Source organism: Aspergillus undulatus, assembly GCF_047715775.1.
Source record: "Aspergillus undulatus strain CBS 261.88 unplaced genomic scaffold BDV17scaffold_36, whole genome shotgun sequence".
In the NCBI taxonomy this organism is placed as follows: Eukaryota; Fungi; Ascomycota; class Eurotiomycetes; order Eurotiales; family Aspergillaceae; genus Aspergillus; species Aspergillus undulatus.
Window position 1 is genome coordinate 230,285 of NW_027396640.1, and position 26,746 is coordinate 257,030.

The 26,746-nt window shown below is 51.3% G+C and overlaps 11 protein-coding genes across 11 annotated transcripts; 5 read left to right on the forward strand and 6 right to left on the reverse strand.

Moving 5' to 3' along the window:
• Positions 1-15: 15 nt before the first annotated feature.
• Positions 16-1,950, forward strand: BDV17DRAFT_292868 (putative amino acid transporter; the record flags this gene model as incomplete). The annotated part of the gene is made up of 6 exons (XM_073762457.1): positions 16-918; positions 967-1,126; positions 1,181-1,192; positions 1,239-1,443; positions 1,501-1,859; positions 1,919-1,950. The coding sequence occupies 6 exons, from the start codon at positions 16-18 to the stop codon at positions 1,948-1,950; spliced, it is 1,671 nt and encodes a 556-aa protein (XP_073614034.1).
• A 682-nt stretch (positions 1,951-2,632) lies between these two features.
• On the forward strand, positions 2,633-6,084 carry BDV17DRAFT_134260 (uncharacterized protein). The gene is made up of 8 exons (XM_073754192.1): positions 2,633-2,794; positions 2,868-3,030; positions 3,096-3,327; positions 3,379-3,488; positions 3,547-3,586; positions 3,638-3,706; positions 3,757-5,153; positions 5,208-6,084. The coding sequence occupies exons 1-8, from the start codon at positions 2,753-2,755 to the stop codon at positions 5,630-5,632; spliced, it is 2,478 nt and encodes an 825-aa protein (XP_073614035.1). The 5' UTR covers positions 2,633-2,752; the 3' UTR covers positions 5,633-6,084.
• BDV17DRAFT_134219 (RAD52 DNA repair protein RADC) lies at positions 6,010-8,862 on the reverse strand. The gene is made up of 5 exons (XM_073754191.1): positions 8,351-8,862; positions 8,165-8,251; positions 7,915-8,094; positions 7,688-7,859; positions 6,010-7,635 (listed from the first exon to the last, which is right to left on the reverse strand). The coding sequence occupies exons 1-5, from the start codon at positions 8,609-8,611 to the stop codon at positions 6,536-6,538; spliced, it is 1,800 nt and encodes a 599-aa protein (XP_073614036.1). The 5' UTR covers positions 8,612-8,862; the 3' UTR covers positions 6,010-6,535.
• Positions 8,863-10,538, reverse strand: BDV17DRAFT_134218 (uncharacterized protein). The gene is made up of 3 exons (XM_073754190.1): positions 10,091-10,538; positions 9,680-10,026; positions 8,863-9,620 (listed from the first exon to the last, which is right to left on the reverse strand). The coding sequence occupies exons 1-3, from the start codon at positions 10,170-10,172 to the stop codon at positions 9,114-9,116; spliced, it is 936 nt and encodes a 311-aa protein (XP_073614037.1). The 5' UTR covers positions 10,173-10,538; the 3' UTR covers positions 8,863-9,113.
• Positions 10,539-11,367: 829 nt separating this feature from the next.
• On the forward strand, positions 11,368-12,972 carry BDV17DRAFT_134090 (putative integral ER membrane protein Scs2). Its single transcript, XM_073754189.1, has 7 exons — positions 11,368-11,597; positions 11,659-11,729; positions 11,791-11,813; positions 11,867-11,925; positions 11,981-12,096; positions 12,152-12,256; positions 12,321-12,972. Exons 1-7 carry the CDS (start codon positions 11,558-11,560, stop codon positions 12,750-12,752), a joined length of 846 nt encoding a protein of 281 aa, XP_073614038.1. The 5' UTR covers positions 11,368-11,557; the 3' UTR covers positions 12,753-12,972.
• A 498-nt stretch (positions 12,973-13,470) lies between these two features.
• BDV17DRAFT_282832 (peptidase) lies at positions 13,471-16,843 on the reverse strand (the record flags this gene model as incomplete). Its single annotated transcript, XM_073760264.1, has 8 exons — positions 13,471-14,268; positions 14,329-14,607; positions 14,670-14,843; positions 15,312-15,560; positions 15,613-15,876; positions 15,929-16,524; positions 16,604-16,735; positions 16,804-16,843. The coding sequence occupies 8 exons, from the start codon at positions 16,841-16,843 to the stop codon at positions 13,471-13,473; spliced, it is 2,532 nt and encodes an 843-aa protein (XP_073614039.1).
• A 567-nt stretch (positions 16,844-17,410) lies between these two features.
• On the forward strand, positions 17,411-18,734 carry BDV17DRAFT_267839 (DnaJ domain protein). The gene is made up of 2 exons (XM_073758403.1): positions 17,411-17,718; positions 17,847-18,734. The coding sequence occupies exons 1-2, from the start codon at positions 17,432-17,434 to the stop codon at positions 18,562-18,564; spliced, it is 1,005 nt and encodes a 334-aa protein (XP_073614040.1). The 5' UTR covers positions 17,411-17,431; the 3' UTR covers positions 18,565-18,734.
• An 8-nt stretch (positions 18,735-18,742) lies between these two features.
• On the reverse strand, positions 18,743-20,491 carry BDV17DRAFT_267841 (porin). Its single transcript, XM_073758404.1, has 6 exons — positions 20,329-20,491; positions 20,206-20,239; positions 20,038-20,126; positions 19,942-19,972; positions 19,262-19,764; positions 18,743-19,192 (listed from the first exon to the last, which is right to left on the reverse strand). The coding sequence occupies exons 1-6, from the start codon at positions 20,374-20,376 to the stop codon at positions 19,043-19,045; spliced, it is 855 nt and encodes a 284-aa protein (XP_073614041.1). The 5' UTR covers positions 20,377-20,491; the 3' UTR covers positions 18,743-19,042.
• Positions 20,492-20,960: 469 nt separating this feature from the next.
• On the reverse strand, positions 20,961-23,555 carry BDV17DRAFT_134526 (asparagine synthetase B). Its single transcript, XM_073754194.1, has 9 exons — positions 23,381-23,555; positions 23,237-23,287; positions 23,143-23,168; positions 23,056-23,082; positions 22,964-22,999; positions 22,721-22,869; positions 21,395-22,650; positions 21,233-21,337; positions 20,961-21,174 (listed from the first exon to the last, which is right to left on the reverse strand). The coding sequence occupies exons 1-9, from the start codon at positions 23,404-23,406 to the stop codon at positions 21,132-21,134; spliced, it is 1,719 nt and encodes a 572-aa protein (XP_073614042.1). The 5' UTR covers positions 23,407-23,555; the 3' UTR covers positions 20,961-21,131.
• Positions 23,556-24,601: 1,046 nt separating this feature from the next.
• Positions 24,602-25,722, reverse strand: BDV17DRAFT_134459 (E2 SUMO-conjugating protein UBC9). Its single transcript, XM_073754193.1, has 4 exons — positions 25,457-25,722; positions 25,202-25,362; positions 25,091-25,114; positions 24,602-24,942 (listed from the first exon to the last, which is right to left on the reverse strand). Exons 1-4 carry the CDS (start codon positions 25,489-25,491, stop codon positions 24,689-24,691), a joined length of 474 nt encoding a protein of 157 aa, XP_073614043.1. The 5' UTR covers positions 25,492-25,722; the 3' UTR covers positions 24,602-24,688.
• Positions 25,723-26,299: 577 nt separating this feature from the next.
• Positions 26,300-26,635, forward strand: BDV17DRAFT_292879 (uncharacterized protein; the record flags this gene model as incomplete). The annotated part of the gene is made up of 1 exon (XM_073762458.1): positions 26,300-26,635. One exon carries the CDS (start codon positions 26,300-26,302, stop codon positions 26,633-26,635), a length of 336 nt encoding a protein of 111 aa, XP_073614044.1.
• Positions 26,636-26,746: the final 111 nt, after the last annotated feature.

A 26,746-nucleotide genomic window follows, 5' to 3' on the forward strand; every position in this document is an offset into this window, starting at 1 on the left:
CTCTCAAATCCAGCAATGCCCGGTGATGAGAGACAGCAATCTTCTCTGGCTGAAGCTAACGGTCTTGCCGAGCCGGAATCGCAGCGACTCCTCCGCCTGTTGAGCGACGAACACAACGATGCCATTTCCGCCGACATAGGCAGCTCAACCCCCGATGAATCGGGGTCGCCATCCGCCCCATCTCCGCTATTAGACGGACAGCGTCGCACACCGCGCACTCAAAACCGCGTGAGATTCGATATTGAAGATGACACCGAGGACGAGGGCCGTACCGATGGAGACCGTCGCGACTCCGACGAAGTACTGTGGGTGGACGAGGAGGACTACGGCGACACAGATAGGGGCTTTTCAGACCGGCACCATTCTGGACAGAGAATCCCCCTCTTGACGAACATCGAGGCACCGAGTGTAACCCTTGCCACGTCCGACGAGTTCTTCCCCGAGGAACATCTTGAGAGCGCGCGGCCGCGGAGCGGAATGAAGATGGCGTTCATGAACATGGCCAACAGTATCATCGGAGCTGGGATTATAGGCCAGCCATACGCACTGCGGCAGTCAGGCGTCGTTATGGGGATAATTCTCTTGGTCGCCCTCACAGCTACAGTGGATTGGACCATTCGTCTGATTGTGGTCAACTCCAAGCTAAGCGGCGCGGACTCCTTCCAAGCCACGATGCAGCATTGCTTCGGGAAGTCAGGGCTGATCGCCATCTCCGTCGCGCAATGGGCGTTTGCATTTGGTGGTATGATAGCATTCTGTATCATTGTTGGGGATACTATACCTCACGTTTTGAGCTCTTTGTTTCCTTCCCTACGGGACATGTCGTTCCTTTGGCTTCTCACCGATAGGAGGGCCATCATTGTGCTTCTCGTTTTGGGTATCTCGTACCCACTGTCATTGTATCGGGATATTGCGAAGGTCAGGCACCACTTATGCTTGGCAGTTTCATTGCTGACTGTCGGATAGTTAGCCAAAGCTTCTACATTGGCCTTGATAAGCATGGCAGTTATTGTCATAGCTGTACTGACCCAGGGCTTCCGTGTCCCACAAGAGTCCCGGGGTGAGGTGAAGAGCCTACTTTTGGTGAACTCTGGTTTCTTCCAGGCCGTTGGCGTTATCTCATTTGGTATGACCTATGTGCCGCCCTTTGGTCTCAAGACTATATACTAACCGAGTGTAGCCTTCGTTTGCCGTATGTAGTCCCCCTCGGCAAAACCACAAAGACTGACAGTATCAAGACCACAATAGCCTGTTGATTTATGGATCGCTGAAGAAACCAACCTTGGATCGATTTTCCACGGTCACACATTACTCGACCGGGGTATCACTTCTGATGTGCCTGCTCATGGGTGTGTCCGGTTTCCTTTTCTTTGGCTCAGAGACACAAGGCAATGTACTCAATAACTTCCCATCCGATAATATTTTGATCAACATAGCGCGGCTGTGAGAATCCTTGTGCTTGAGGACCGCTGGTCAGGGTCCGCTAACGCTCGCATCTAGTTGTTTTGGCTTGAACATGCTCACTACATTACCCCTGGAGGCTTTTGTATGCCGAGAAGTCATGACGACCTATTACTTCCCTGACGAGCCTTTCAACCTCAACCGACACTTGGTATTCACATCCGCCTTGGTACTAACGTCCGTAGCCATGGCATTACTAACCTGCGACCTGGGAGCCGTTTTCGAACTGATCGGAGCGACAAGCGCAGCTTCTTTGGCGTACATTTTCCCTCCGCTATGCTATATCAAACTGAGCAATGGTTCGCGAAAAGCGAAGATCCCTGCATACGTGTGCATCGCTTTCGGTGTAACAGTTATGGGCGTCAGCCTCATACAGGCAGTTGGGAAGATGATCAAAAGTAAGGCTTTCTTGCCATGTGTCTGCCCCGGAAGGCCGCAGCTGACACAAACCTCACAGATGAAGGCGGCGCAGCAACCTGCAGCACCTAGAATCTTAGTTATAACTCCATTGTGCGACATTATGCCTTGAACACATCTGCGATAGACTATATGGTCGACTGGCCGCGATCGAATGTACAATAAACTAGAGTCCTTAGCCAACACTCTAAACTGAACGTACCTGTATAGCACTCAAATTGTACTGACCATGCCCAAAGGAAATAATGGATTCGGACAGAGAAATAAAAATCTCACATTCGAGGATATTTTGTCAATCTGCACTGAGGTCTCTATTAATTGGACAGCCAGCATATTTCACTCAGTTGCATGAGCGCGTTTGCACTTGGCTTGATGGTTCCAGTCCACAACACTCCCTTCTGGGGTCTTTACTCGCTTCTCACCTTCTTCACTCTCACTCCACCCTCGTTCTTCAAGCCTTCATCATATGTTGTGTTATCCTCCGCTCCTCCGCTCGTTACGTTCATTCTGCTAGATATCACTCACGCTATACTCAATTAGCTCCTAACTTTCGTTGATGAGCGTCCTCTTCCACGCGACAGAGTGAGGTAGGGACCAACAAATTTACTGAAACATGTCCATTGAGAATTGCTATCTTAACTGGCATCCCTCTTGGTTGCGACAGACTTCACAGCCGGTTCTTTGTCTTTCTAAGGCTACGGTGACCGTCTCGACGCCTGAGCGGTTCTCTTCTTCTATCCTCCCACGATCATTCTCTCAAGCCCCGTCAACAAACGTAATCCCAACTCCGAAGGCGTCGAATCTCCCCCTTCATCTTGCTCCTCGGCCCCTCTATTTCAGGCTCTTCCAGTCTCTGGCTTCTTGGTGATAAGCCATGGCGGGGACAGCAGATGAACGATTGAACAGGCTGCAGGAGGTAAGTTTGTCCTTTCCCTCACAGTAAAGACTCACAAGAACTCTCTGGTTGACTTTGACTTCTACCTCTATAGGCAGATCTAGGGACAGCTCGCCGAGAGGACATCTCTACCCGCGATCGAACTTTCCGTGAAACGAGGATAGAGCTTATTGAGGCTTCAAGAAGATCAAACATGCCAGGCACGGAAGAGCAGCGAGTTGCCGAAAAGAACAAAACTTGCCTAGAAGCCTGGGCTAGTAAGCTGTCCACTGCCACTTCGTCACTTCACAAATACATAACAAATGCTTATTTCTTGACCTAGATGTGCACAAGAAAATCGGTGACACGGGCGACTTAGAAGGGCTCAACAACCTCCTGAATGGCCAGAGCCATCGGCTGCGACTCGATGAAATGATGCGAGGGACTGCAGCCTCGATATCTGGAAACACAGAACGGAGGAGAGGTGATTTTGTCGGTGCAACACAAAGGATGCCCGCTATTCCAACTGGGCCCGCTGCTGGACGCGGTTCGCAGTCATTACGACGCCCCAGCAGGCAAGTGTCACTCTTGGCCCATTGCTTCGTCTCTTCCTGACTCCACAGTAGGAATGGCGCAACTTCTACTCAGTCTCGCGGTGGACTCGGCCCGGCTCTGAACAAGAAAAACGTTGGGAACAATGCTATAAAACCGAAATCAGTTGGCAAACCTGGGAGCAGTAAGGGCTTAACTCCTGAGACACAGACTGTGAAAAGACTAACGGCAACATTGATAAGGTGCGGCCCATCTTCCTCTTCTTAGAACTAAACGACCCCTGTGAGTTATGTTCTTGTTTGGCTTATTTTAATCTGACACCTTCGTGCACAGCGGGGATTTCTCCCGGGCTATCAGCAGCCCTGAGTCATTCCTTGCGGCGGCTCGTGGCAAGACCTCAACGTGCGATTATGGAACTTTCTGTATTTTTACGATGTCGCTAATGATAACAGACGACAATCGCCAAAAAAAGCATCGCCCGCAAAGGCAACACCTCAGGATACGCCAAACATACGCAGTCCTGCGGGTGCGTCTAGTTCTCAACCTCAACAGCCGACGAACGGCGGTCAACGATTCGAAAATCATGTTGCTTTCAATCGTTCAGCGCCTCTGGCCACTGTTGGCGGAGCCGAGCCACCTGTTCATAAGTCCAGCCCGAACACGACTACTAAGAGAGCGTCTATTACGGCCTCCATTTACGCGAACAAGCCAGTGAAGTCCCAACAAGAATTAGATACAGGCCCACAAGACCTCGCTGCAGTCACAAATGTCACGACCCCGACAGCGCCCCCTCAAAAGGCAGACGGGATACTCCTGGACTTGAGTTTTGCAGCGCCTAGCAAATCTGGGCCCGAACCTGAAATGAGCCCAGCTTTAGAAGAGCTTCAAGGGTTGAACTTCGAGCAAGTCTTTGGACCTCAAACACCCTCTTCTGATTTTACGAATGCTAACAGGCGACTTGACTTCGGAGGAGCTCTACACACGGAGCAGAAGTCAAGCGATTCGGAAGTCACAGAAGCTACTACTGGCTCCTTAGAAGAAGATTACGCAGAGTACAAACACGAGATCGACACTATCTGCAATCTACTACAACGAACCTCGTTGTCCGATATATTCCTGTCGGATATGACCGAATGCAAAGCGAAACTCGAATCTAAAGTTCGGGACATTGAAAAGCTCATTGAAAAGCGGCGGAACCAACAACTTGCCGACACTCCCACTCCTAAATCTGAGAAACTTAAATCAGTTACCAAAGCTGCTGATGCTTCTGCCCATGAAGACTTACCAAAGCCAGAAAGGGGACAAACCCAGCCTTCTCTAACCTCAACGGCTCCTGAACATCAAGAGAACAAACCTGTTGCTCCTACCACTGTTGAAGCCACCACACAAAAGCATAGTCGTAACACATCTCTCAGCACACCTACATCACAATCACGCTTGAACGGAGCGGCGCGGCAGTTTACACCAGGCGCATTCACAATCCACCGCTCAGTCTCAAATGCCACATCCACAGACTCATCTACAAGCTTCCACTCTACTCTCGCCAAGTCAATACCCGGCACCCCTCTCCAGAAGTCAATAGATGAACCCTCACGCGAATCCACTGACGTGTCCATCAAGGCTCAGTTCAGAGCTAAAGTGCATCGAAATGTAGGCGAGGCCATGAATTTGCTGCCTAGCGGAAAGGCTGGAACGCTAAAGAAAGCCGGCAATCCAGAAGAGACCAGAGGGCCGGTGAGATCTCACTTGTACGGTGACCATTTGCTTCCTGGACGGCGCGTAACTCCGCCCTTCGGTCCCTCCCTCACCAGGCCGGGTATTCCTCCATATCCCCAATCAGTATTAGCTCGTAAGTAGCTAGTTTCTCTATTCTGAAATCGAATGATACTCACGTTCCATCTAGAAGCTGCGTCTCCCAAATTTTCAAACATCAACTTCACTTTACCTCCTCAGCCAAAGCCCATGAGAATCGTGGAGCCAAACATTTCCGCCGGAAGCAACGAGAACGCTCAAAGCGCTCTGCTATCAATGGCGAGCACATCGCGTTTCGACCCAACGAAGGAGTCTCTCGCGATCAGACCTGGGAATGCCGGAGCTCCTGTCGCTAGCACCAACACTTTCGACCCAATGAAGGAGTCCATTATATTTCGACCCAGAAATACAAGAGTTTCAAACGTCATGCGCAAGGCTACCGTACAGAAAACCTCAATGATGGAGTCTATCTATGCACCGAAGCCAAAGGTAGTCTCAAGCTCTAGCGAGAACACAAAGCCTTCTGTCAGCCAGGGCCTTATGGGCTCCCGGTACGCAGATGCGCAGTGGCTGTAAAGCACTGTTCGTTCCTGACTGATACGTGGCTCTCACTCTTTACCTGTTCGTGCAAGACCGGGAGTTTGTCAAGATTATACCGTTGTCCCGTTTGTTTTCCAATTACGTTTGTTGCCCTGCTGAGTGTCGACAGAGCGTTTCTTGCTCTCGTGCTGATCTCGCGTCCTTCCAGGCAGTTTTTTCTTATTGTAATTTTCTTTCAATGAAGACTTGTACCAGTGAAACTTACTCGCTTGTAACCAGTTTCAGATAGTTCAATTGTCTTCAATGCATTTGGGCCTTACCAGGACTAAGATGTTTACCCCAGTGTCCGTTCCCGATATCTGGAATCAAACTGTAGGTTCTTAGATCTAGTTTATGTCCTCCTGAATCGACGCGCCCTTAGAGACGTAATAGTAGCTACAATTCCCAGAGCACCTCACATGCACGCTAGCACTAAAGACAAGCATACACGACTATTGATGAGCCATCGCCCACTACCGATGAACTGTAAATAATCTAGCGGAATAATCTCGCTAATTGAAGTTCAACATATCAAAGGTGAAAACAAAAAAAGCACAACCTCAACAAGTCCCAGTAATAGCAATTCCCGAGGAGACAAGATCAAGTAGGTACGCATTCAATTCAGTTTAATACGATGCCTTTAACTTAATTCCCCGAAGTGAAATAGCACAGCCCAGTTCTCCCGTATAACGCCGGTGTGGTCCAGGTCCCAGATCCCATTTGTACTCCCCAATACCCCTGAACGTAACGTAAAGATACGATAGTATTCTTGCAAGAAGAGAAAAGGAAGCAAAGTGGTTATAGTGACGAAAAATAGGTATGGTAGAGCATATGTACGAATCAACGCGTCATGACGTGCAGAAGGGGTATATGGCTTGATTCTGATTGAGGTGGAGGTTTTTAGCGTTGTTGCGGTTGGTTATTGTGCGGTTGCTGCTGCGGAGGTAGGCTCTCGTATCTCGTTCTCTTTGGGTCGTTGCCGCCGGGCATTGATGCGTTTGTCACGTCGTTGAGAGGCGGGCGTTTCCCGTTCATGCTCGGCGGTCCGAACCCGCTTCGGTTAACGTTGGCGGCGGCAGCGGCGTGGTGGTGGTTGTTGTTGTTGTTGTTGTTGTTGTTGTTATTCGTAACAGTCTTCGGGTCGATGCTCGGTCTCGTAAGGGGACGGTAGGAGGATGTCGATGGGCCTCTGTTCATGGGGCTCCCGACGCCGCTACCGCCGGGTGCGCCGATTTTGCGATGCATGTCAGTGGAAGGGTTGATGAAGTCTCGGGCTTGGTTAGAGGCTGGTGATGCGCCGCCGGCTAGCATTGGTTTTGATATGGGTACGCTCTTGGTGTGGTCGACGCCTGCTGTTTTGCGAATTGAAGGACTTTCTGCGTGGGGATCGAAGGCTGGAGCGCCGGCAGCGGCACTGTTAGGGTTTTCTCGTAGCATGTCGACTCCGCGGGCAGAGAAGAATCCCACGACTGGAGGCCCTTGACCGTTTGGACCTGGGGTACCTGGACCAGGGGGTGCCATGCTTTGCGCTTGAGGATTCTGGGCATTTGCTCCGTATTCTTGCTTTATTGGTAAAGATTCCTGCTTTATGGGCAATTGAGCGCCGGCGCCCGATGCGCTTATATCATTGTTTGTTTGTTGTTGTCCTGGCGGCGCTGGCCTTGTAGTCTGGAATCCTCTCTGTGCATCTGGAGCTCGTCTTTGATTTGCGTATTGATCTTGAGATGCTGGAGGATACGGCCGACTGTTAGCGGCTTGATTGGGAATTTGTCTGGTCATAGGAGCTTGGCTTGTTGGTCTTTCTGGCTTAGATGGCGTCGCGATATTAGGATTGTTTCTCGATTGCGCACCAGGCCCAAATCCCGGAGCCCTTGGGGGGACACTAGGCCTTCTGATCGGAGTTGGTGGCTGGTGCAATCTTTGAGGTTCAGGATCAGCCGCTGTATCGTCTGCATACTCGCCTTCGCCAACATTGAAGTCGGCCTCGTCAAACACGTCGCCTTGTACCATTAGCGATCTGAAACAAAGACGCGTTGCATCTTAGCAACGTACTTCCGAACTCCGCATCTAACTCCGCGGCATTGTTGGCTGATGTATTCCTCCCTGCTATCGAGTGACGAGGTGGCAGGTCATCGTCTTCCGGTTGCGGCTTTACTCGTACTGGTTCCCTTTTGATAGGGGCGTAGTCCGGGTGGCGATGCAGCTCGTCAACGTCTAGCTTCGACTGTAAGATAAAATTAGCACAAAGAGAGCATATATGAAAAGGAGAGGCCACATACTGGAACCGTCTTGACTTTTGTGACCTTGCTGATGTAGTCCTTGTCGTATATACAGTTGCCCAGAACATTGCCGAAATTCCGCAACGCGCGTTTTAGGGCATCTGTTGTTGCTTCTTTCTTAGCCTTTTCGAAAGCCGCAGCCTTGCCTTTGCAGTTCTCGATATGCCCGTATCCGACATCCTAATATTGACCAAAGCATCAGTGACGTGTCCCCGAGGCTACCGCTCGAGGTGAGTATGCTCCGACATACCTCGTGGTAAGCTCCATCCCTCAACGTCACCCTCGTGATTACGGACAATCCCAGACTAACCTTCCCAGTATTCGGCGACTCGTCAACCTATAAGCCAGTATACCTCGTCAGCAACGAATCGCAACCCCACAGAGCATCATATAGCACGTCGACAAAAGCGGCATGTCATCCTAGGGCGGCCCATACAAAATCAATCTGAATATCCTTGATCGAGCTAGACCACCCATTGAACCCAAAAACCTCGTTCGCTAGATTGATGCACTTGTCCGCGGCGAGGTAGTGGACCCTCTGGCCCGCTGCCCCAGGCCTTGAGGAGATGTACTCGGGCCCCAATTTCTTCTCGAGACGTGCTTGCAGCATGGCGACTTCCTCGGACGTATATTGGTTGGAATATGATGGAGTCTCCTCGAATGGGTTTTTGGCATGGACTTCTGATCCGTCGGGCATTTTGATGGTTGCCGTGCCCCCTCGATGTTGGTCGCCGACGCTGAGCGAGGCGCGTACGCGTTAGCATTAAGCTATGAGGGGCAGGTTTTGGTTGGATGAAATAGGTAGGCTCACGCTGGCATATTTATGGTTATGGATAGTTTATTCTATGAGAAGTGTAACATGGAAGCCAAGGCGTATTGAGGAGAGGTAGCTCAACGTTGAGGCTCCTTCGGCGTGGAGCTCGAGACGCGTCGGGAGGCAGCCGGGTGCGCTGCCTGTCACGAAGTCACGTGAGTCTATAACAATGGGCGTCTACCACCTACCTTGGCACCGTTCTTATAATTACTAGCTACGATAGGCCTGAAAGGCATATTTTTATGCTTGAGTGGCCGCCGTTCAAGCAGTCTATGTTTCTATGTCGTACGAGCCTTACTTCCCCTGGGACATGCATCTTCTTGATATTGATCTAGCCTATCTACCAAGGTAGATCTGATCACCAATGATTGGCGAAAGCCAAGAACTATTCAATGACGAGGCTCGCACTAGGAACGAGCCCGAGGTCCTTGAGTGACTCGCCAAAGAATACAGAGTTGAACACCTTCCGGGGGAAGTTCTGGCGGAAACTCTGAACCTCAATCCCGTCCTCTGATTTCAAAGCCGCGGCAACCTCGAATAGAGTGGTCTCGACTGGTAACGTTTTCATCACATTGCCCCTGGGCGTCTGGAATCGAAGGCGAGCTTCTGTGTAAGCCGCAGCTGGTTTTGATGTGGCAGTGCCCGACGTAGTTGGTGCTGGAGCAGCGGCGGGTGCAGAGGGAGGTGCAACACCGGCACGTTCAGCCTTCTCACGCTCGGCTCTGAGGCGGCGCTCCTCCTTGTCTGCTTCAATTCTGGCCTTGACACGGCGCTTGGCTTCGATATCATCCGCCTTCTCCTGTTTCTTTTTCTGTGCTTCCTTCAACCTCTGTTTCCTCTCGAGCTCCTCTTTCGCATCCTGGGATTCCTTGGTGGCCTTTCTTCGGATTTCCTGGATGAAGACCCACAGATCAGCAGGGGTCAATAGTACATATCTGAGCTTTTGCATACCTCATTCCGCTTCTTGTCAATCTTGTCCTGCTCTGACAGACCCGCACGCTTAGCCGCCAGTTTCTCTCGAAGCTCCTGAAGCCTAGCCTTCTTCTCCTCCTCCGTCAGCGGAGCAATCTCTTCCGTTGATTCTGAAAAGTCGACATGTTCGGTCTTGGAGGCGTGAAATTCGGCCTGTGCGTGGCTTCGGAACTTCTTCCCGCACTCGTTGCAGACCAAGCTGCGCGCTTCCTCGCCAGGCTCAAGAGCGGGCCCTTCTTCATCGTCACCAGCCTCCGCGCTCGCTGATTTGATCTCCTCCAGGGATCTGTCTTGGTTCTGTTCTAGCCATTCGAGAGCTCCTTGCACTGCGCAGGGATGAGAGAATGTGTTAGCAACTCGTTTTGGGATGAAGGACAAGAGAACACTCACGACCGCCGCTCTTTTTTACCGCTAGCTCGGCGCGCTCTCTATCGAAGCCCATCTCGATGAGCTGATCTAGATCTGAGGCCATTTTGAATTGATCGGTCTGTTGACAAACCGAGAATGCCGCGACCAGACACGATGGAAGCTTGAAAGAGCGGGGTAGCTCGACTGTTGAGGCTCTTGAAAGAGGGTATAGAGATTGTAACAAGAATTAATAAGTATTATCCGACGGATGAGATATTTGGACCTTGGACGCCGAGATATAAGATGATTGAAGAAAGTATCTGGCGTGGATACGGTGGTATGGTTGTAGGAGGTGACGTATCGGTCAGGAAGTCCGAGCTATCGGCGGAGAACGCGGGATGACCCGCTCGATCTATTCACCAGTCTTCTGGAATCTACTAAATGGGTTTGGTCATTGCATGGATATCTTCAAGGCAAAGGGTGTTCTGATACTAAGTAATGCTACTATCACTAGGTATAGGTAATAATACAGCCTTGAGCCTGCGCGGAATACCCCTATACGCTGATGAATGAACGAATATGGTGCTATGTAAGCCCTCTATTAGGCCACACAAGGGCACATGCAATCACTCAATGCTCTTAGACTAGTATCTAGACCGCGTTGAGAGCCTGGCGGAAGACTCGACGGGGAACACAGGCTGGAGTCGGGTTCAACGTAAGCCCCTAGTGCTTCATTACGTGCGCAGGGACGCAGGAGAGCCGGATGTTTGCTGTGACATTGACTGAGGGGCGCACCCACCTTGACCTGTCCCGAATATCTGCTGCTGTTAGAGTAAGAGATCAAGACGCTTGACGTATGAGATATAATGTGGTGGTGCCATCCAGTATGAGCAGAACTTTCGCACGATGTGAAGGGGCAATGATGCGAATCACATGTTCAGGAACAGTAGGGAGATCTGCTACTCTTCTAGGAACCGTTTTGTTGTGTCCCGAGGATGTGGACTCTCCAAGGACTGTACTTTCCATATCCATGAGCGAAGGAAGGAAGACAATACCACCAGGCAGCCATAACGTGCAGAGGCAGAGTAGGCAGGAAATGGACAACAGTCACAAAGCAAGGCACTCGTAGGACGGTGTTGTTAAACGAAGGGATCACGAGCGGGCAGCAATGACTTCACACGACAGGACGCTGAGTCAGCGGTCCGGCCCAACCAGCAGCCGCGACCCAGCAATTAATTATGGATTGCGCCTCCAGTGCTCCTCCGACTGTCTGGCTTCAAATCACAACTCTCAACGCTGCGTCTCCAACTCCCCGTCTCCTTTATCGATATCTTCGCTACCCTGACTGTCCAATCCCGCTCCCGAGTCCCGCGCTTCGCTCGATTCTCCCTGCTGGACTCCCCTGGTTTCGAACACCTACCACTGTTTTGGGCCGAACAGCCCTGTGAAACGACCTCGCCTGTGTGCCGTCTTCCAACTTAGCGAATACCCGAGTTCCTCATAACCACCATGTCCATCCTCCTCGATCCCCCCGAGCTTGGGTTTGAACGTATGTCGCAGAAACCAGTTCCTATCCATGCTTCGACCGTGCGAACTGACTCTGGGTCCAGGCCCCTTCAACCGTGAGATATGCCAGGTCTTACACCTCACCAACAACAACCCTGATGCCGTTGTCTTCAAGGTATGCGCTCTTGATGCACCCGCTATATATGGTCAACGCTCTAATATTGTTGAAATGATAGGTCAAAACCACAGCACCCAAACAGTATGTCACGAGCATAACCCCACACAATCGGTTGCCTACTAAACTGTGTTCAGTTACTGTGTCAGACCAAACTCAGGACGGATAGAGCCGGGGAAGCATGTTGAAGTTCAGGGTACGACTGCCTCAGCCGGACATTTTATCGAGTACGAAGGCTGACAATGGGACAGTGCTATTGCAGGCCATGAAGGACGAGCCGGCTGCCGATGCCAAGTGCAAGGACAAGTTCCTTGTCCAAACTGTCGCGGTCACAAAAGACATGGAATTCGCTAACGTCAGCTCTATCGTATGTGTTGCTGTGTCTGTCTGTCAACTGATCCCCTTCTCTAATCGGCCTGTAGTTCGAAAAAGCCACAAAATCAGCCATCCAGGAGCGCAAGATACGAGTAATATGGCTCACCCCCGAAGTCCACCCGGCAGACAACCAGGAGGAGACAAATGGCGCGGTACGTACTTATTTAATTACGAGGATTATTATTTGGTTCGCAAACTGACGTCACTCGCATATAGAACGCTCAAGACGACGAACCTCCCGCCTACACATCTCCTCCCAAGGGTGACTATGAGACACCTGCAGCTGGGCTTGGTAAAAGTCCCAGCGCCGCATCGCCCATCCCTGCTCCGGATTTCAACGAGAGTGCCAAGCGCGAGTTTTCTACCCCTCAAGTGACCGAGAAAACCGCGTCGGCCCAGTCACCTACACCTAGCAGCGGAAAGCCGAATGATTATGAAGCTCGACTGTCGGACGCCAATGCTCAGATCCAACGCCTGAAAGATAAGCTTGCAGACCAGGGGTTGAGGCAACGAAAGATTGGAGGCGAGAGCGACAAGTCAGCCGCGGGTCTTGTCCAACAGGCGCAAGCAGTGGAGGCAGGAGTCCCGGTAAAGATCGTGGCTAGTCTGTGCCTGCTTAGCTTTTTGATTGCCTATTTCTTCTTCTAGCCTTGCGATTCCCATGTTTCTTTCCATTGCCCAATACCTATTTCCCCAAATCACCATGTTCATTTCTGAGCTGCCTGTCTTTTGATTTTCCTTGTGTCGCCAACTTATTTCAAAGCCTTTTTTCCTTTTCATGCTGCACGGCTGTTCGTTCCGAAGACCGTGCCTTCGGCGTTGTTATCACGACCCGTCAGACTCATGACCCGATAAAACAAGAGGCGCCTGAGAACAAGGCGGCAAGCTCGACCAGCCGAGAGAAACGGACGTTGCAAAACGTACCGCTCCATATCTGTGGTCACCGCTAATGACTTATATGGCCACGTCGTCGCTGTTTCCTCTGCTCCTCTTCACTGTTTCTTCGAACCCTGATGTGAATATCATTTTCCAAGCGAGTTTCAGTTTTAGACGAACGTACGCGTTGATAGCCAGGCAGTTCTAAGTAATGACGATTATGCTAGTAAATGTTTATACATATCTAGTTTTTCCCCTCCAATATTACATAGTATGCTTATGCATTATCTCATTTCATACATGTTTATATATACTCATCGTAACAAGGAGCCCATGTCCAATACGCCGAAGATATTCATCAAATAGCATAATAGTACACATTAGAGCACGCGAAAGGGTTCCCAAATACACGATCCGAGTAGATGTAGAAGAAATAAAAGAACCTCTATAACGAGAGAAAAACCACTCTAGCCAAATAGGCAGAGTGGACCTAAGTTTGAAGCTCACTCTCCTTCCACCCATCACCAGCCTCATCAGCCCCAGCGTAGATCCCCTCCCCCGCTCTTCCGGAATTTGAAGAACCGCCACCATCACCACCACCACCGCCAACGAGACGCCCGCCCTGCGCACGCTTAACGCGGCACCAGGGCCCAACATTCTTATCTAGTATGAACGTCCAAATAACCCAAACCCAGCTCTGATGGCAGGGTAAGGGCTCGTAGAACTCCGCCGCGATCTCGTGGAGCTTATGCAGTCTCGTCCAGGGGATAGCGGGGAAGTCATGGTGCTCATTGTGCAGACCGACGTTGTAGGTGAGTATGTTGAGGGGTCCGTAGTAGGAGTATGTTTCTGGGGGTGGGAGGGAGGCAAGCGGGTGGTCTTGGTCTGACTTGCCTCCCTTCTTGTTGTTTTTGAGTTGTTCGAGCGACTCGGTGCCGTGGTTGACCTTGGAGAAGAAGTAATGCTCTGCGATGAAGTGGCCTGCGCAGGGGTGGAGGGAGCCAGCAAGGAAGGAGCTGAGGAGGAGGTAGAGGATTGGTGAGTAGGAGTTGCAGAATTTTGTGAGGGCGACGTCGAATGAGAGTTCGATGACTAGGTTTAGGAGGTGGATGACTGTGAATGGCGGGCTGTAGATGAACATGGGGCGGACGGCGTAGAAGAAGATCTGGAAGGTGCAGAAGAAGGCCTTGCCGAGGAGGGAGTCAAGGACGAAGGCCTCGAAGGCTGTGGGGAGGTCGGTGTCGAGGCCGGCGACGCCGAGGGATTTGTGGTGGGTGAGGTGGTAGGGCTATGCTTCTGATGAGCTTTCTGTCTTTCTTCAAGGTGAGGAGCCGAGGAAGTTACATACCCTAAATGCGGCGCTGTAGGGTACCCCGATGGGAAAGTTGGCAAAGATGGCCAGTAGCCGGTTGGCCATAGGTGACCGGAAAGCCAGATTATGGGAAATCTCATGGATAGCAAGGAAGAGGTTCTGGTTTGAGGTCGCTCCGATCACATATGCCGTCAACCAAAATTTCCAGGAGAAGAACGAGGTTTCGCGGAGGAGGTATGCGCAGGTGATTTGGAGGGAAACAACGCCCAGGACCACATATTTTGTCAATGGCTCTGGTCCGCAGAGCTTTGTTACCTGGCAAATTGCACAAAATCAGGTTTTTGAAGAAGTGATCACTCGGTGCGGAGCGGACGTACCTCAGGATGTGCCTTGATGATTGCTTGCCGCCGTGAACGGTGCGGCTCCTCTGTATACGTCCAAAAAAAGTGATCCTCAACTGAGGAGTCCCCTGGCGGCGGGGCTCGCGTCGAAGGCTTCTCATCATGTGGTTTCGAGGCGTTGCGGAGGTTCTTTGCGGCCGACACGCGGAGCTGCGGTGTAGCGGAGGTGGCGACGGTCGAGGTCATGACGGGATCGGACGAGGGAAATATGTGCAGAAAAGGAGTTGACAATGGTGACTAGGCCATCGAAGGATACTAGAACAAAACTCTAGTCTATGGCTATAAACAGGACGAGAGGAAGAAGTGTGGTTCGATCGATGAAACATGGGAAAGTCGAGTCTCGGGACTTGGGCTTTCCACGTGGGGCGCGCCAACCGTTTGGATGGTCCATGGGCCGATCTACAGCAAAGTTGTGCAATGCGAATTCATTCATTTTTATGTCTTTACGTCGCACACTGTCAAGCTGAGCTATTCATCATATACTGCGTCAAAATAGGTTCCAAAGTATTCTCTAATAGTCGTCCCCACGGCTGATAACCTCCTTTACGGTAGGTCGGAGCACGATGGTCTGCAATTTGATTAGCCTGGATTCCCCATGAAGAGGTTGTTTGAACATACATGTTCGTATTGGGCGGTGTATGAGCCCTTGATGTCACAAAGAGGCGGGTAGTCCTGGACAATTCCTGATTGAACCAGGTTGTTCAGCCCAAGGAGATACTTATCCTGGCCCAGTCGATCAAGGTAACGACGGCACCAGGGAAGAGTGCCGAAGTTCTTGTTGATGACGTTCAAAAGGTTCTTTGCGGAAGATAACCGCAGAGGAACCTGGGGTGCATTCGGGACCAGCGCATAGTGAGAGGTTTCCATCTGATAGTCGTGAGCTTTAGGACTGCAGACGGTTTGCAGCGAATCAACTTACGTCTTCTCTCACGTAGCCCTTTCCAGTACTACCGAAAGTTTCGATAGCAAAGACTTCGCCTTCTTCCATCTTGGTTTGGTCGCCACCCTTCACGATGGGGACACTCTTGCCACCGTGGATAACGTGTTGGTCAATGTTGTGACCGTTAAGGTTACGGATGGCTTTGACGGGGTACGTAGTCCCGTTCAATTCGATTTCGTAGCTCTCCATGGTTTCCTGGATAGCGGCACCGATATCGCTCATGCGGACGTCAATTCCAGCTTCCTATAACCGACTGTTAGTGCAGTTCCTGGAGTATTCCTCGGAGGATACATACACGGATACCAGTGTTGGTGGCGTCCTTGACGGCCTGAAGCAGAGGATCATACACGGGGTCGAAAGACATTGTAAAAGCACTGTCAACGATACGACCGTTGAGTTGCGCTCCGAAGTCGACTTTCATCACATCACCCTGCTGCAACACCATCTTGTTGCCCGCGTTGGGAGTGTAGTGGGCGGCGCAGTGGTTGATGCTCAGACCACAAGGGAAGCCCATACCACCCTTGATGTTATCACCTTCCTCAAGACCCTGGTGGCCAGTCAAAGCACGGACGGAATCCTCGATACCCTCCGCAATCTCCGTCAATGTTTGACCAGGCTTTATGTTCTTCTGCGCATACTGGCGGACCTGACGGTGGACCTCGGCACCCTGGCGATACTCCTGCAGGAAGTCATTGTTCATGCGGTCGAGGTAACGTTTTTCTTCGTTGGTCATACGGTACGAGTTCTCGTTTAGGTACTCGCAGATCTCGCCCTCGGGGTACTGGCCGTTCGGGAATAGCTGCGATACCGGGACTCGAGGAGGGGAGCTCTGAACCTTGGCGCCACCCTTCTTCTTCTTCTTGGTCTTGCGCTTCTTCTTCTTTTTGGCGGCTATGGTTTGAGTCTCTAGTTAGCGGGGACGTGCCAAAACAGGCTGCTGGAAAGCGGCGGCCGTCGGGACCATGCGTACCTCCGTTGGTTGCACCATCAGCAGCAGCGTTGGCATCGTCAGCATCATCGTCTGAATCGTCCTCCGCTTCTCCGGCTTCCGCTTGGTCCGCTTTCGCTGGGACCGCGGCGGAGTCGCCGTTCTGACCGTTCACTGCGGGAGGGGTATTTTAGCCTGACAATCAAGAAGGGCAAAGTGGAACAAGAACAAGGAAAGCTTACGGTCAAGCTTCTGCAACTTCTCACTAGTCTGGGCAGCCATGGTGAGAAGATAAGCTGGGGCTGGGAACTGGCAGGATAACGGTCTGAACAAGAGGAAAAAATAGCGGGGAATTTATCGGATGAGATAAAGAAGCGCCAAGCCTCGCCCGAAGGCCGTTGCAGGTACTCAGGTGGCAAGGGACTGGCAAATAACCCAACTAGAGAAAATATTCGGAGAATGCTGAAGTAAATTGTTAAATCTGTATTTAGAGTAGTCAAGTAATGTCCAACCCATTGAGTAGCCAGGTACTCGTATAGTTGAGTCTAGTGCAATACTATTCGGTATAGTCTAATCCAGAGAATACGGTGGACCATGAATCCCAGCATAGGTGGGCGCCGGGGGGTGCTATTTTGAAATAGTCCTAAAATCTAATCAGATCATCTTAATATATACCCCCCGCCATTTATTAGGCCGGTTTCGGTTGTACTCAGAGTAGGGCGAATAGCGTTATGGACCTCAATCTCGCGCAGCGATGACGCACTGCTCCGATGAGCGGCCGACGCCATCCATAGCTAGGAAATGTACATCCACTTCATTTTCCACCACTTTTGACTACTAGATCCTTCCCCACAAAAAAAACCCAAAGGCATGCCTCTGACTCACCATCTGAGGACGCCTATCTCTCAATTCCTCTTCGACAGCTCTCACTGTCACCAGGCTTTTGTGCAGCACAACTACAATCGCCCTCGTGCCCTCAACCAAAGCCACCGGCCTAGACGCAGACACAACAGCAGCTATGGCTATAGCCACGACCATGGATATACACGCAAAGCGCGCTTCTCAACTCGCTCTCAATCGCTCGCTTCATCCCGAGAACCAACATTCTATGAAGTCCTCGATGTCCCCGTAACAGCCACACCAGCTGAAATTAAAAAGTGCGTCCCTTATCTCTACTCAACCAGCCTCAACCACACCAGATCACGCCAAACCAAACCCTCTCGCCCCCTCAACATCAATATCAAGATCAAAACCAACAGCAGCTAACGACCCTCCTCTCCTTTAGAAAATTCTACTCCCTCTCCCTCCAACACCATCCCGACCGCAACCCGAACGACCCCTCGGCCTCCTCCCGTTTCGCGAAAATCTCCTCAGCCTACCAAACCCTCTCAAACAGCACGAAGCGCTCAACCTACGACCGCGACAACGGAATCCACGCCTACACCTCCCAATCAACACACTCCACCGCAAACCCCGGCCAGCACCCCATGGGCAGCCACAGCAGCCACGCCTCGTACTTTGGGTCGCGGCCTGCGAGCGGGTTATCGAAGCGTCGGGGTGTGTTTAGGGGGCCGCCGCCGAGTTTCTATGCGCATGGGGGGTATGGGAAGAGGAGGGCTCCGAGTATGAATAACACTGGGGGATTTGCTTCGACGGGTTCTGCTGCGGGTGGCGCTGGCGCTGCCGGTGGGAAAGCGAAAGGGAAAGACGATGATCCGACGGCGTTTATAGATCGAAATTCGGTGCCGCATTTTAATGCGCGTGGGCATTATCGGACGCAGACGGCGGAGGATGCGCGGAGGCAGGAGAGAAGGTCGCGCGAGACTTTGGATATCAATGAGCAGTATATTGGTGGTCGGGGGGACTTTGCGATGCGGTTTGTGATCGTTATGAGTATCCTCCTGGGTGCGGCTGGGTTGACGGGGTTCATGCGTTGGCCCAATGCTACTGGTGGCAGTGGTGTCGAGAAGGCAGGCAAGACGAAGAGGGCGAATGATGGATGAGGCTTCCGCTCGCAGGACCGTTAAGTCTCTGTGCGCTAGTTATACGTTGTGCTTTGGAACGCACTTATTGGAGTTTGACTGCATATACTATACCTTGACCTATATAGGCGCTGGTTAAAAACCCGCCTCGTAAAGCTTGTTTAGAACGCAATATAGAAAGTATCTGATCACACATGAGCTTCATAACTGGTGTAGAGGAACAAAGGAAATTTAGTGTTATTGATATACAGTTGTCGCCAATGACTACGGTACATGATTAATGCCCTAATATCTAGATATCACGGTCCACCTAATCCTATCTCCTGCCCACTATATACAAGAACTACCTCCATGTGCTCCTGCAGTCAGAAGCAGACAGACGGCAGGCAAATCCGAAAGTAATTATGAAGACACTTTCAGAACGCTGAACCCAGACATATTGGAACAAGAAAATAGGCGCAGATGATCCTTAAAGGTAGAAAAGTGGGAAGGAAATCGCTTAAGCCTCGAAGGTGAAGCTGGCGCCGACCTTGTGAGCAGCCTGGTTAAGGTTCTGGGTATCGAAAGAAGCACCAAGGCCAAGGGTGACACCAGGGCGGAGGAGAACGTTGTAGGCCAGAGCGGCGATACCACGGTCGTTGATCTTGACCTGGATTGAGAAAAGGCAAGGTTAGGTCTGCATTATCCATTTTGTCGTTTTACTGAACTGGTTACTTACCTTGGCGAAGGAAGAGGGGTCAAGGCGGTATTTACTGGCAACCTCGAGGCCGACAGAGTTGCCGGTCTTGGAGTCCCAGGTGGCCTTAGCACCAGCCTCGACCTGAGCGTTGACGCGGTGGTAGTAGCTGGCGGAGAAGACAGTCAGGTTGTTGGCAGCAGTGATGGCAGCAGAGTACTGTGCAACACTGTAGCCGACGGCAGCGGAGTACTTGGTGATGGCAGCCTTCTGTACGTCGTAGCCACCCTCAGCACCAACGAGGAAACCCTCGTGGCCGAGGACAGCGTCAAAGTTGGCAGAAGGGCCGTTGAGGAGGTCGAAGAAAGCACGGGCGTGCAGGTTGGGCTGCTTGAAGTGGAGGTTGAGCTTGGCACCCTTGGACTGCTTAGCAGGGAGGTACTGGGTGAGAATCTCAGCCTTGAGACCCTTGGCAATGTTGTTGTCGAGCTCGAGCTTAGTGTCGAGGGCGTTGGCGGTGGTCCAAGCCTGGGTGAGGGTGAGGCCTGAGCAAGGACAGATTATTAGCATCAATCTATGTTCGGCGACCCTTGACGATAAAATGACTCTAGTAGATGGTGACAAGCGATGGGCACGCGCGAATTGAACCACCAACGCTTTGTCAGGCTTCTTGGGATGTTTGGGATCGGGTGGTTTTCGCTTGCGATCATGGGGGCGTTTACCAGTAGGGGCATCAACGTATTTGGCCTCAAGCTATTTTACTGTTAGCTTTAGCTCTAGCGATATCAAAGCTCGCTAAAATATCAAGGCAAACTTACGCTACCAGCGATGGGACCCTCGTGAGCGGACTTGCCCTTCACGTTGAAGGTGACGCCATTGGGAGCCTTGGACTTGACCTCAAGGGCAGCTATAAAAGGGTAAAAAGTCAGCGATTCTTGAGTTTAGACGATGATGTCGAAGCACGCGGCAGCATTGAAGCTACTTACCAGCAGAGCCGTGGTAGAAGTCCTTGTTCAGGAGCTGTTTGACAGGTGATTAGCATTGAGATTTCCCGACTCTCGTCCATTCTCCCCTTGCGGAAGGCGCAAGATGAGCAGCACAGTACGTACGTCGTTGGCCGCCTTGGCGATGTCGGAGAAAGCAGCAGGAGCAGCCATTATGTAGGATTATTTGTAGCGAGACGAAAGACGTCAAAATATTAGAGCAGAGAGGTAGTCAGAAGGAGCGATTGGGATGACGGAGGGGAAGAAAGGGAAGAATCGGAGGTTGAGAGATTATTGAGAGCTGAGTTGCCGGGAACCCAAACAATGATGGGGAGCCACGTGTCGCTGTGATTGGCTGCTACCCAAGTCCCGTGACGACTGGGGTTGGCAGTCCGGCAGGTATGGCGCTTTTAGGTAAACGCCTGGGGTCATCCATCTGCTCTTGCTCTGACCGAGGTCTGAGTTGGCTCGATCTACCTTCCCCATGGACTACGTCTTACCGACCCTGGCTTTTCGTTTTGCTACTAATTTCCTCGCTTTCACAATGCTGGACTCGTGAAGGGATTCAAGATCCCCATGTTTTCTAGCTACTCTTACCGGAGACACGGGTCGTGATCGACAATGAAACAACGCATGGGCACAAATGGTCTGAACCTTGAAGGCGGCAGTCCTTCCTTACGACCGGAAACAGTTTGAATCATGGAGATGACACCGCGTTTCTGGTTTCATTCTAATTTTACCTTGCCTCGAAAGACTCGCTGTGTCGAATCAAAAGCCGCTAGTGATGCCCATAGATCCCACTCCCAGCAGTGGACGAGAACACGCTTTGCGCCATGAAACGAACAACTCTGAAGAAATAATCTATGCATGCTTCTATATCTCAGACCATTACCAACACGAGTTTTTGCAAAATCCGGCTATTCAAACATCTATTCAGCGCTGTCGTACTTGTCGTTGTGAATGGAGATGGCTCTGAAAAAGGCACGCATGTCAGCGATCAAGAAACGTGCTCATGTCCAAGTCGACTTACCTTCCGCTAGGATCGGTCTGTTTCGACCATGTAGGGGTCCAGCGCTCAACTGTGGACGCGCAGTATGTTGGGAAGTGCTCGTCGAACATCGTACGGTACCAGTAGCTGTCCCTATGTTAACTTTCCCCTCTGGCACGGCAGCTGAGTGATATATAAACTTACGCTTCCTTGGTGTCAGGGATATCAGTACCCCACTCAGGCTTGGGGTTCTGCATCATCTCGTCGGTGACGTGAAGCTCGGCGGCATCCTTCAGGCCGTCAATCCAGCTGTAGCCGACACCATCACTGAACTGCTCCTTCTGGCGCCAAAGAATCTTGTCGGGCAGGTATGGCTCGACATCAGGCTCATCGGATGTGTCGAAGGCCTTTCGCAGGATGTACTTCTCAATGCGGTCCTTGGTGATCATCTTCTCCTTGGGGTCGACTGACATGGATGTCTCAATAAAGCCCTTGTCAAGGAAAGGAACACGCGCCTCCAAGCCCCAAGCGGATGTTGACTTGTTGGCCCTAAGGCAGTCTGCCAAGTGCAGGTTCTTGACACGTCTGACGGTCTCCTTGTGGAATTCCTCCCTGTTGGGTGCAGCGTGGAAGTAGAGGTATCCGCCGAAGATTTCGTCACTACCCTCACCACTGAGGACCATCTTGACTCCGAGACCCTTGATCTTGCGGCTGAGCAGATACATTGGGGTCGAGGCACGGATAGTGGTCACATCATAGGTCTCCAGGTGGTAAATAACGTCGGAAAGAGCGTTGAGGCCGTCTTCAATCGTGAAGGTCAGAGCGTGATGCTTGGTTCCAAGGAACTTAGCCACCTCCATGGCAGCCTCGGTGTCAGGAGCACCAGGGAGACCGATGGAGAACGACTGCAGCTGCTGGAAAGAGTTGACGGTGGAGAGCTCGTTCTCATCGTCGATACCGACCAGTTCGCCGTTGGCCTGGCTTCTGAGGTGGTCAGGGTGGGTCTTCTGCGTGTGCAGCGTCTCGCGCTGAGCGATCGAAGCAACCAAGCTGGAGTCAAGGCCACCAGACAGCAGAACACCATATGGAACCTCCGCCATCAGACGCTTCCGTACAGACCTGGTCAGGGACTCGCGAATGGCTTTGTAGTCAACTGGGGTGCTGGGGACGTTGGTGGGGTCCCACCATGAAGGCTGGAAGTACCGAGTGAATTCGCCGGTCTTGGAATCGAAAATATGACCAGGCGGGAAAGCCTGGACCTTGTCGCAGACGGGGTGCAAGCTCTTCAACTCGGAGGCGAAGAACACAGCACCAGGAAGCTTGGAGTCCCAGCCGATATAGAAACTGCAAACACCAATCGGATCACGTGCCGCAACAACCCTATCCTGCTTCTTGTCGTACAATGTCCAGGCGAACATGCCATCGAGGTGCTTGGGAGCATCGAGACCATATTTCATGTACTAACACCGGTCAGTATCTCTATACCACGACCTTTCCAACCAGACGGCGCAACTGATTCCTTGCACATACCAGCGGAATGATGACTTCACAGTCCGAGTGTGTCTTGTAGTTGTATTCCACGTCAAGTGTCTTTCTCACAATACGGTGGTTGTAGATTTCGCCGTTAACGGCCAAGGCGAGGGAGCCGTCTTCGTTAACAAGGGGCTGGGCACCGGAGTCTTGAAGCAGAACAGTCTTAGCGAGAAGCCGAGCGGTAGGCCGGGGTTATAGGAAGACGGCAAAGGCCTCGTTGACTGGAGTTGGGGTACGTACCGACACCGACGATGCACAGACGTTCGTGGCAAAGGACTATTAATCTGGTCAGTTTCAAATTGACAATGTTCCATTGTTGACAGATCACTAACCAGTCTTGTCGGCGATGAAGCTTCCACCTGTTCTTCTCCGTTAGGGTTGTGGTCTCTTCGGCAAGGGTCAATGACTCCATGACTCACTCCAATCCGGTCCGCGATGGCGCACACTGCTTGCGATCAGCGCAATTCCACCTGGCTTATTTTGAGCTTGATATAGATCCCGGGGCATACTTACGCCTTCGACATGCGCAAAGCCGTGGGCTTGAAGCCCTGCACATCTGGGTGGCTGTCGCGGTACCTGTTAGCATTGAAAAGCGCGGGGAACAGTGCGCCGCGGAAAAGCAAGACAAAAAATCATCGGAGGGAGACAAAGACATACTGGTGACACGCGAAGATACCACACATATTGTCGCAAGCAATTGATCAACACTGGCAGAGAATTGACTGTCCAGGAAGGTCCTTCTCCAACAAGAGAATGAAAAGTGTGAGTTTGACCGAGTTGTAGCGTCCTAGATAGGAGGGAACAAGGTAATTTTTAAACCCCGGTCCCCTTCGGCGGGGCGGACTCGAATGGAGGGGCGATTTCGGCGGACGCCTGACTCATCACGATAAGAAAACATAATCGTCTTATTCTCTCCATGACCCGCTAATTGTGGCACCAAGGATTGGCTAAGGATCAGCGCAACTTATCTTCAGGAACATTATTATTTTAAGCGCTCTACCGTATCATCAACCCTCAACGTGTCTGTCTGACGCCCTGGCGCTGCGCGCAAGGGATTTCTTTTGCTTAATTCTGTACACCCGCGGGTCCAGATTCCAGCCCGCTGCACCGGATCCGGCCCCCGGGTAAGGCGATCGATTGCAGAATTGTCACACTCACGGTTCACCGCACGCCGCAGTCTAGATCTAGACATTAATTAGGCCATGGTCAATTGGTCAATGCGACAACCGACAGAGCTGGAGCTCGACTATCGCGACCTCGACACCCGCCTACAATGCTGGAATGTCCCAGGAACATATGGCCGTGCTCATGACCATTCTGTGGCCATGTCAACTAAAGTTTCCTAGTACCTACGTAACTTCTCCGCATCACGCTCCTCACCGAAGCCGTTCGTGTGCATGATTTTCTACGCAGCTTGGAAAAAGGCGCAATTGGATCTCGACTGGCGCGGTATATGCGGATATCTCGATTTGCGCGCAAAGTACACCGAAAGCCCCTCATGGATACATGGGAAGAAAAAGGCAACCAAAGTCATGCATAACCTCGTTGTTTATCCATTGTAGATGTGACGCCCGCTAGACACCATGCTTGAGAGAAAAGAAATGAAGCGAAAAGAAATCGAAGATTGTAAAAAGAAAACAAGACCACCACACGATCCTCGATCCTTGCTTCAGAAACTAGCCAATTGTCATATGTGACTAGGACGGCCCCATGTTCATGACCATCACGGTTTCCAATGCCTATTGCCAGTGCGGGGGGATTGCGCCCCAAGGTGCCGGTCACCATATTCATTGTTCATCATGGCCCATATCCCACGCTGAATATAGAACAAACCCGCTATATCCGCGCAAAGCTTGGCGAAGATAAACGGAAACCCATATGCTAAAGCAAGCCGCGGAAAGAAAGAGGTACGTAGGATTGACACAAATGATGTGACGCATTGATTGAATATCGTAAGGATTGAACTTATAACGCCGGATTCTCCTTGACAACTTGGCGAACGCGTTTCTCGTACGCTGGACGGTCTTTTTTAAAGAGGTTATACGCTTCCGCCTGAGCTGGTGACTCCGGGTTCGGATCGTTAAGCAGGTCTTGAATGCCGAGGAGGATTTGTTTGATCGTGATCGCTGGCTTCCAGGCCTCGTCTTCGTTCAAGATCGACAGGCAGACGGTGCCTGAGGGGTAGACATTGGGGTGGAAGAGAGGAGGTACGAATTTGCCTGTTCAAAGCAGCAGTATGGTCAGCCCAGACGTCACGACAAATAGCAAAAGGAACCAAGGTAACGCAGGGTAAAATGACGCTCAAACCCAGCTCATTTCCACCCGAGATGTCGATGAACCAACGTCTACGGGAACCAGAGAATGTACATTTTGGAGGCTTGGTAGGGTACTCTGCAGAAACGATCATGAAATGTTAGCCACTATCCTCACTCCAAAGCCCCAAAGCCTCTCAGAGCTATGTTGAGGGTTGCCACTCACCATCAGGGAAGATCACATCTAGCTTAAAAAGACCACCTTCCCACAAAGTCTGCGCCTTGCCAGGAATGCCACACTCCCAGCGCTTTAGGTCAAGAACACCCTGGGGGTTCCGGTGAGGTTTAGCGTAAAAGCCGAATGGGTGATCTCGCCGCCATTGCTTTCTGCGCGCAAAGAGTATTCTGATTAGCTAGTGCGGGGCAAAAGGAAGTTGAGGCTGCGAATGAACACAGGTAGGTAGCTGCTAGTTCGACATACCTCTCTTCAGTCAATCGATTCGCGCAAAGAGACATGGTTGCGATGCTATGTGATTCGACACTGGTCAAGTTTATAGCCGGTTGTGTAGCTGGAGAGTTAAACCGCGCGCAAAGATAAGAGGTAGAAGAATGCGACGAGGTCGTGACACGGAAGCGAGAGAGATCTTCTGTACCGAAAGGGAGATGAATGGAGAGGAAAATGTAGAGGTGAGAAAGATTGGTGTTAGTTCAACTGTGTTATCTATATTGAACAGAGCTTGAGTAGAGGCAAAGGAATAGGTTGTGTTATGACTGGAGCCTGAGGCGAAAACTGGAGGCGTCCCGTCTGTCGTCATCCTTCCAACCAATCATATCACATCTGTTCTGATTCCATCACGTGAGAGTATATAGATCACATCGTGATGTTCCAATGGAATGCCGATATTCTATGGCGATCGCCTATTTCGAATATCGGTATCATGTAGGGTATCTAATGATTCTTGTCTGCTCGTCTGTTTGTCTTCATTGGTGAAGAAGCAGCTGTTCATAGCCATGACAAAAGAACTATGGACGGTAGCGCTATCTTAATACTTGATGTGTACATTCCAATGCTGCGCCCAGCGATCTTTGGAGTATTCACAGCAACCACACATAGATGTCACCCATCCCCACAGCTGTGAATTGTTTACAGTGTTAAGATGTCTTAAGGGAGACTATATCAAGGCTTCTCGCCCACCTCCCGTCCTCATATCTTCACCCCCACGATCTCTATCCATCATTAACATTCTTCTTGGATATTGACTTCAATCGCCGGACAAGAGACACTGCCTCCTCGTCGCAGAGAACACAGAAACAAGCAATCAACATGTGCCACCGCATCTCCTGGTACCACGCCCTTTGCCTGCACCAAGACCACGCCTCCACGCTCAACATTTGCTGCAGGGACGCGCTTCATTGCAACTACGACTGCGGAAACCTCGAGGAATGGTCGCTTCCAAAACTTGGCGCTTGTCCGACATGCACAATCAGAGCTACTTTCACCAAGAACGTACCGCGCAAGAGCCAGCCGATGAGCATCCCACCAATTGAGGAGACCTTTGAGGACGAGACATTGATAAAAAGCGACGAGGCTTATTTCTCCGGCACAAATAGCGAGGATTCAGTCGATGGATTGGAATTGTTCGATAAGATCACGTTCTGAGAGTCAGGCATACAATGAGGTTATTGCACCTTCAAGACTGCATCGAGTCAAGACCTCAGCCCTACGTGATGTGCTGCTATATCATACCGAAACTTCGAACCACGCACACAT

Bases quoted from the DNA above. Each gene is read 5' to 3' on its own strand.
- BDV17DRAFT_134218 (XM_073754190.1), bottom strand. From the start codon at position 10,172: ATGGCCTCAGATCTAGATCAGCTCATCGAGATGGGCTTCGATAGAGAG. The intron at 10,027-10,090 runs GTGAGTGTTCTC...ATCCCTGCGCAG, and splicing joins GGTAAAAAAGAGCGGCGGTC to TGCAAGGAGCTCTCGAATGG. The intron at 9,621-9,679 runs GTATGCAAAAGC...GTCTTCATCCAG, and splicing joins TTGACAAGAAGCGGAATGAG to GAAATCCGAAGAAAGGCCAC.
- BDV17DRAFT_134459 (XM_073754193.1), bottom strand. From the start codon at position 25,491: ATGTCTCTTTGCGCGAATCGATTGACTGAAGAGAG. The intron at 25,115-25,201 runs GTGAGTGGCAAC...TCGTTTCTGCAG, and splicing joins AGATGTGATCTTCCCTGATG to AGTACCCTACCAAGCCTCCA. The intron at 24,943-25,090 runs GTACATTCTCTG...TGCTTTGAACAG, and splicing joins CCCTACCAAGCCTCCAAAAT to GCAAATTCGTACCTCCTCTC.
- BDV17DRAFT_267839 (XM_073758403.1), top strand. From the start codon at position 17,432: ATGCCTCTGACTCACCATCTGAGGACGCCTATCTCTCAATTCCTCTTC. The intron at 17,719-17,846 runs GTGCGTCCCTTA...CCTCTCCTTTAG, and splicing joins ACACCAGCTGAAATTAAAAA to AAAATTCTACTCCCTCTCCC.
- BDV17DRAFT_267841 (XM_073758404.1), bottom strand. From the start codon at position 20,376: ATGGCTGCTCCTGCTGCTTTCTCCGACATCGCCAAGGCGGCCAACGAC. The intron at 19,973-20,037 runs GTAAGTTTGCCT...ACAGTAAAATAG, and splicing joins AGGGTCCCATCGCTGGTAGC to CTTGAGGCCAAATACGTTGA. The intron at 19,765-19,941 runs GTAAACGCCCCC...GTCCTTGCTCAG, and splicing joins ATACGTTGATGCCCCTACTG to GCCTCACCCTCACCCAGGCT.
- BDV17DRAFT_134260 (XM_073754192.1), top strand. From the start codon at position 2,753: ATGGCGGGGACAGCAGATGAACGATTGAACAGGCTGCAGGAG. The intron at 3,587-3,637 runs GTGAGTTATGTT...CTTCGTGCACAG, and splicing joins CTTAGAACTAAACGACCCCT to CGGGGATTTCTCCCGGGCTA. The intron at 5,154-5,207 runs GTAAGTAGCTAG...CGTTCCATCTAG, and splicing joins TCCCCAATCAGTATTAGCTC to AAGCTGCGTCTCCCAAATTT.
- BDV17DRAFT_134090 (XM_073754189.1), top strand. From the start codon at position 11,558: ATGTCCATCCTCCTCGATCCCCCCGAGCTTGGGTTTGAAC. The intron at 11,598-11,658 runs GTATGTCGCAGA...CTCTGGGTCCAG, and splicing joins CCCCGAGCTTGGGTTTGAAC to GCCCCTTCAACCGTGAGATA. The intron at 11,730-11,790 runs GTATGCGCTCTT...TTGAAATGATAG, and splicing joins CTGATGCCGTTGTCTTCAAG to GTCAAAACCACAGCACCCAA.
- BDV17DRAFT_134526 (XM_073754194.1), bottom strand. From the start codon at position 23,406: ATGTGTGGTATCTTCGCGTGTCACCA. The intron at 23,169-23,236 runs GTAAGTATGCCC...GATCGCAAGCAG, and splicing joins GCTTTGCGCATGTCGAAGGC to TGTGCGCCATCGCGGACCGG. The intron at 22,870-22,963 runs GTACGTACCCCA...TTCTGCTTCAAG, and splicing joins TCTGTGCATCGTCGGTGTCG to ACTCCGGTGCCCAGCCCCTT.
- BDV17DRAFT_134219 (XM_073754191.1), bottom strand. From the start codon at position 8,611: ATGCCCGACGGATCAGAAGTCCATGCCAAAAACCCATTCGAGGAGACT. The intron at 8,095-8,164 runs GTATGTCGGAGC...GGTCAATATTAG, and splicing joins GGGATGGAGCTTACCACGAG to GATGTCGGATACGGGCATAT. The intron at 7,636-7,687 runs GTACGTTGCTAA...TAATGGTACAAG, and splicing joins GTTAGATGCGGAGTTCGGAA to GCGACGTGTTTGACGAGGCC.